At 47.1% G+C, this 5,776-nt stretch overlaps 1 protein-coding gene across 1 annotated transcript; it reads left to right on the top strand.

Annotated features, from left to right (window-relative positions):
* Positions 1–637: 637 nt before the first annotated feature.
* Positions 638–2,401, top strand: LOC133766383 (endogenous retrovirus group K member 5 Gag polyprotein-like). Its single transcript, XM_062200040.1, has one exon. It carries the CDS (start codon positions 638–640, stop codon positions 2,399–2,401), a length of 1,764 nt encoding a protein of 587 aa, XP_062056024.1.
* Positions 2,402–5,776: the final 3,375 nt, after the last annotated feature.

The following is a 5,776-nucleotide window of genomic DNA, read 5'->3' as shown; positions in this document are numbered from 1 at the left end:
GTGCTTGGCAACTATTCTAACTTATCTCCAGTATGTACTGTATTGTTGGGGCTAGTGGCCCTGGCCCGACATGAGATGCAGCAGGCTGAGGCTGTCCCTTATCTATGTTTCCTGTGCTTTTGTTCTGAAGGCACAAAATTTTTCATCCCACATTCCTGCAGGCAGGATGTGACTTCTGATGAAGGTTTATAATGTTCTTTGCTCTATCTACAGAGCTTGTACCCTGATCTTTGCTACCTTGTAAACTTGCTTTGTTCCTGTGCTATGCATGATTGCACACAATGAATGCTATCTGTATGGGGCCTGGGGTATATATCCTTGTCTTTCTGTGTGCTTGGGGCTGGAGGCTGAAGAGTTTCCCCAAGGAGAAGGCCTCCAGTCCCTCATTGCCGGGCCCCCTGCTTTGGCCTGAAACGCGACGAGACAATAAACGTGGTGATGTGGCCTCCGACAGCTGGTGCCGTGACTCGGATTCATCTCATCCACAGGTAAGCCTCTGTAAGAGGGAAGTCTGCGGTGGTAGTAGGCTGGCGGTAGTAGGCCGGCAGTAGCAGGCCGTAGGGATTAAAAGGGAGGCAGATAAGCACGAGTAGGGCGTGGCAGACTAGGGCTTGCCCAGGGAGCCTCTCCAATTGCCATGGGAAATATACAGTCACATCAGAATATTAAAAGAATAATAAAGGCCTTGTTAAAAAGCGCCAGGACACCGGTTGCAGGACAAAATATCTCTGACTTTATTGACATTGTAAGAAGCCATACACCTTGGTTTACTGAAGAATGCCTCCTCACACATAGAAGGTGGAGGGAGCTGGGAAAACACCTCAAGGGAAAGAAACTCTCACCAGAAGCATGGCGTCTGTGGCGATGCATTGATCAGGCTTTTGAAAGTGATCAGGAGGAGGTGGTACAGTGTTTGCTAGCAGCATTTGAGTGCATGGAAAAGGAGAGCAGGGCTAATAGCCAAAGAGGAGACAGTGAGGCTGAGGAGGTTACCAACCAAACTGGGCATACGAGGCCCGTAGTGGCGCCCTCAGCCCCACCAGAACCTGAGCCCCCAGAACCCTGGTGGGGTGACGGGCCACCTCCGGGTTATCCCTCTGATGGCGAGGCCACATCCTCCTCATCCTCCTCTCCCTCTAGTGAGACAGAAGCTGACACGGATACGTCATTATTTAAACCCGACAGGGGCAGAGACAGAGCTAAAAGGACTGGGGAGAGCAGCCACAAACAGCCTACAGGCCAGCCCAGAGTACTTCAGCTACTGCCTAAGGGGCAGCCCCCTCCTTCCTTAAGAATAAGGCCAGAGTGGGGGTTTCATGCTCATGCGGCAAGTCAGGAGAGAAAAAGAAAGAAACATGCTAGAGGGTGGAAGGAATTTAAGGACCCAAGAGCAGTTTTCCCAGTCACAGAGGATGCCAATGGGGATAGAGGCTGGGCCCCCATAGACTTTTCACAGCTCAAGGAACTTCAAAAGGCAGTCACCATGTATGGACCACAGGCCCCATTTACTTATCAAGTTCTGGATATGCTTGCCAGCCAGGGACTTACACCTAATGATTGGTGCAATCTGACACGTGCTGTTCTCGCCGGAGAGAATTACCTCCTCTGGCAGGTGGGGTTCCAGGAGCTGGCTAGAAGCAAAGCCGCTGAAAATGTTCGTTCTGATGGGGCCCGTAGGCATTGGACTGAGGCCATGATTTTGGGCATTGGTAATTTTAATACAGATGCAGTGCAGGTTAGGTACCCAGTGGAACTTCTACAACAAATAAAGGACTGTGGTATGAGGGCATGGAAGGTGATACCCAAAAAAGGGGAAATTCGGTACAGTCTTACAAAAATTCTCCAAGGGCCCAATGAACCTTATGCGGACTTTGTAAATAGGCTTTATGAGGCTGCTGGAAACTTGCTCGCAAATGCCGAGGAAGCAGCCCCTCTATTACACAGATTGGCCTATGAAAATGCGAACAACCATTGCCGTGAGGCGCTGCGACCTTGGCAGCACAAAGACGTAACACCCTTTATGAAAATTTACAGAAATGTACAGGATGATGTAGCAGCTGGGGTACACTCGATGCGGCTCGGAACTCAAAATGAGCGCGCCAGGGGTGCAAGGAATCGGGCTGGTGCCTGTTTCAACTGTGGCAAAGTTGGGCATTTTAAGAGAGAATGCACGGCTCTTAGACACCGAGCTTCTGGCAGTCAGCCAGGGTTGTGTCCCCGATGCGGAAAAGGTAATCATTGGGCCAGTGATTGTTACTCGAAAAAGGATAGACAAGGAAATCCCCTACCCGAAAGAAGGAATCAAAAAAACTCCCAGAGCGCCCTTGCTGCCAGGGCCCAACCCAAGGTGTCACTCAAACGCAGGCAGCCACAGTTTCGGACACTCAGCGATTCCGAGTAATGGTGGGGGAGGTGAAGGCCGCTTCCCCAGTAATTGTAACACCCGCCATGGGTCCGCAGGCGATTCCCCTCAACAAAGACAACTTACCGTCTCATATCAGAGCAGGCATCCTTTTAGGAAAAGCAACACAGTTACAAAAGGGGATCCAAATTGTTCCTGGCCTAATCACTACTCCTGCTAGTAAGTTTTTCCTTCTTGCCGCGCCCAGCACGGACCCATTGTAATCAATGATGGAGATACCATTGCACAATTTCTCTGGTGGCCGAGCCCTAAGGACAACAGAGGGGAACAAGGACATTTAGCCGCTCTTTCTATGACCTTAGATCACAGACCATTTCATGTTCTAACAATTAAAGGCAAACAAATTAGAGGGTTGTTGGACACAGGAGCTGATGTGTCTATCATAGCTAATACAGACTGGCCGCAAAAATGGCCTCAACAAGAATCAGAGGGTAATTTAGTAGCACTAGATATTGCTGTAACACCAGCTCGCAGTTCCGCTGTCCTTACTTGGACAGATGAGGAGGGACATACTGGACAATTTCAGCCGTATGTATGTGACGTGCCTGTGATCCTCTGGGGGAGGGATGTATTAACATTACTACAGGTTAAGTTAACTAATGAGTCCAACGTAACATGGAACATCATAAAAAGGACAGGTTACAGACCAGGGAAGGGGCTAGAAAAATATAAACAAGAAATCACCCAACCCATCCCGGCGACTGGGCAAACGGATCATTGCGGTCTGGGTTTTCCCTGGGGGCCATTGTAAGACCGCAAGCTCTGTCAATAACCTGGATAGATAAAGACCCTATATGGGTTCCTCAATGGCCCCTTATGAAAGAGAAGTTGCTTGCGGTCCATGCCCTGGTCACAAAACAGTTGAAGAGAGGACACATTCAACCGTCCACATCTCCTTGGAACACACCTATATTTGTTATAAAGAGAAAGTCCGGAAAATTTCGCTTACTACACGACCTCAGAGCCAATAACAAGCAAATACAGCCTATGGGAGCTCTACAGCCAGGGCTTCCGCTGGGTTACTGCTTTGCCTAAGAATTGGGTCCTTATAGTTTTGGATATCAAGGATTGTTTTTTTCTCTATACCGCTTGCTAAGGTAGACGGACAACGGTTCGCCTTTTCCGTCCCTTCCACAAACAATGCAGCCCCTTTTGACAGGTATAAATAAAAGGTACTCCCCCAAGGTATGGCAAATAGCCCCACTCTTTGTCAACTGTATGTTCATGCTGCTATAGCACCTACATGCAGGGCTTTCCCTGCGTTCCAAATTCTTCACTATATGGATGATATCTTAATGGCAGCTCCCACAGATAAAGATGCTAAACTCATGTTTACTCATTTAAGTAAAAATTTAGCCAGATGGGATCTCCACATAGCGCCAAAAAAAAAAAAAAAAAATACAAGAAGGTGACACCCTCCAATATTTAGGACTCAAGATTGAGGGTAACAGAGTAAGCCCTTTGGATTGCCATATTACTTACTCAGAGTTTATGACACTCAACAAATTACAAAAGTTATGTGGTTCCATCAACTGGATTTGGCCCTATGTGCGGTTACCCACCTCGACACTGAGTCCCTTGTTTAACCTACTTAAGGGTGACCCTGACCTAACCTCCCTGTGTAAGCTAACTCCGGAGAGCTTACAAACAATAAAGATGGTAGAAAAGGCCTTAAAACATACTAAGGCTCAAAGAAGAGATCTAACAAAGCAACTTCTAATTCTTATCTACATAGTAAAAGACCGTCCTTATGCAGTCCTGTGGCAGGGAGCCATCTTAAGCTTTATTTACCCTTCCCATAGTCAGCCTCGCTACATATTACAGCTCTCTCAATCCTTGGGCTCCTTGGCCCTGACCGCCGTAGAACGCTCTGTGCAGTGTTTAGGTATATATCCCGTTGGCATTATTCTCCCGTTGGCTAAGGAGGTCATAGAGCTTTGGTGTCAAGAGAATTGGGAGTGGGCATACCTGGCCACCACGCTAAATCTCAATATCGATAATCACTATCCCTCTAATCCAATTCTTAAATTCTGTGAGGAGACCCCACTTCAATTTCATAGAAAGGTAACTAACAGCCCCCTCACTGGCGCATTAACAGTTTATACTGACGGCGCTGCGGGTGGTTCGGGTGCTGCGATCAGTGACAAAGGAGTGTTAAAAACGGTAACGGACTCCAACTCTCCTCAACATGCAGAATTAGCAATCGTGGCAAAAGTCTTGTGTACTTATAATAAACCTCTTAATATTGTCAGTGATAGTTACTACGTGGTACAAGCCGTTCGTCGCCTCGATCATCCTGCTGTCATAGCCCCTCAATCTACAGTATTCCAGTACTTAACTACCATTCAGGCTGCCTTACGACAAAGGCGACAACTGGTGTACATTGCCCACATCCGGGGCCACACCAACCTCCCGGGGCCCATGGCTGAGGGTAACCGACAAGCTAATGTTTTATCCAGGTTTTCATTGATATGCTCCGCCTTTTTAGAAGCGCAAAATTTTCATCAACAGTGGCATGTTAACGCACGCACTCTGCGCAAGCGTTATGGCCTTTCCAGGCGAAAAGCTCTTCAAATTATCCGAGCTTGCCCGTTGTGCATTACCTCCACCCCTAGACCATCAGAAGGCATCAACCCCAGAGGTCTCTACGCTAATGATGTCTGGCAAATGGACGTGACTTATTTCCCTCCCTTTGGCCGACAATCCTGTCTTCACGTGACAGTAGATACTTTTTCTCGTGTCCTCATGCCAAGAAAAATGCGGTTGCCCTTCAAGACCATTTACTTCACTGTTTTGCTAATTGGGGCATTCCCCGCACCCTAAAAACAGACAATGGCCTGGCATACACCTCACAAGCTTTTGCTAAATTCTTGGCCCTTTTTTCTATCTGTCACATCACAGGAATCCCTTACAACCCCCAAGGACAGGGCATTATAGAACGGGCCCATGGTATTTTAAAAGCCACTCTTATAAAGCAAAAAGGGGGAATAGGGAAGCAGTTCTGCTCCCCTAAAACTCATCTTGCCATAGCTCTCTTCACTCTCAATTTTTTTTTAAATTAAACTTTTATTTAATTATTATAATTTCCAAAGTACAGCTTATGGGTTACAATGGCTTCCCCCTCCCAAAACTTCCCTCCCACCCGCAACCCTCCCCTTTCCCACTCCCTCTCCCCTTCCAATCACATCATGATTCATTTTCAATTCTCTTTATATACAGAAGATCAGTTTAGTATATATTAGGTAACGATTTCAACAGTTTGCCCCCATATAGCAACACATAGTGAAAAAAAAAATACTGTTGGAGTACTAGTTATAGCATTAAATAAGAGCGTACAGCACATTAAAGACAGAG

The sequence above is a fragment of the Lepus europaeus genome, chromosome 9, assembly GCF_033115175.1.
Source record: "Lepus europaeus isolate LE1 chromosome 9, mLepTim1.pri, whole genome shotgun sequence".
Taxonomy (NCBI): domain Eukaryota; kingdom Metazoa; phylum Chordata; class Mammalia; order Lagomorpha; family Leporidae; genus Lepus; species Lepus europaeus.
Note: the sequence above shows the minus strand (reverse complement) of the source record. Positions and strands in the feature narration are given on the sequence as shown.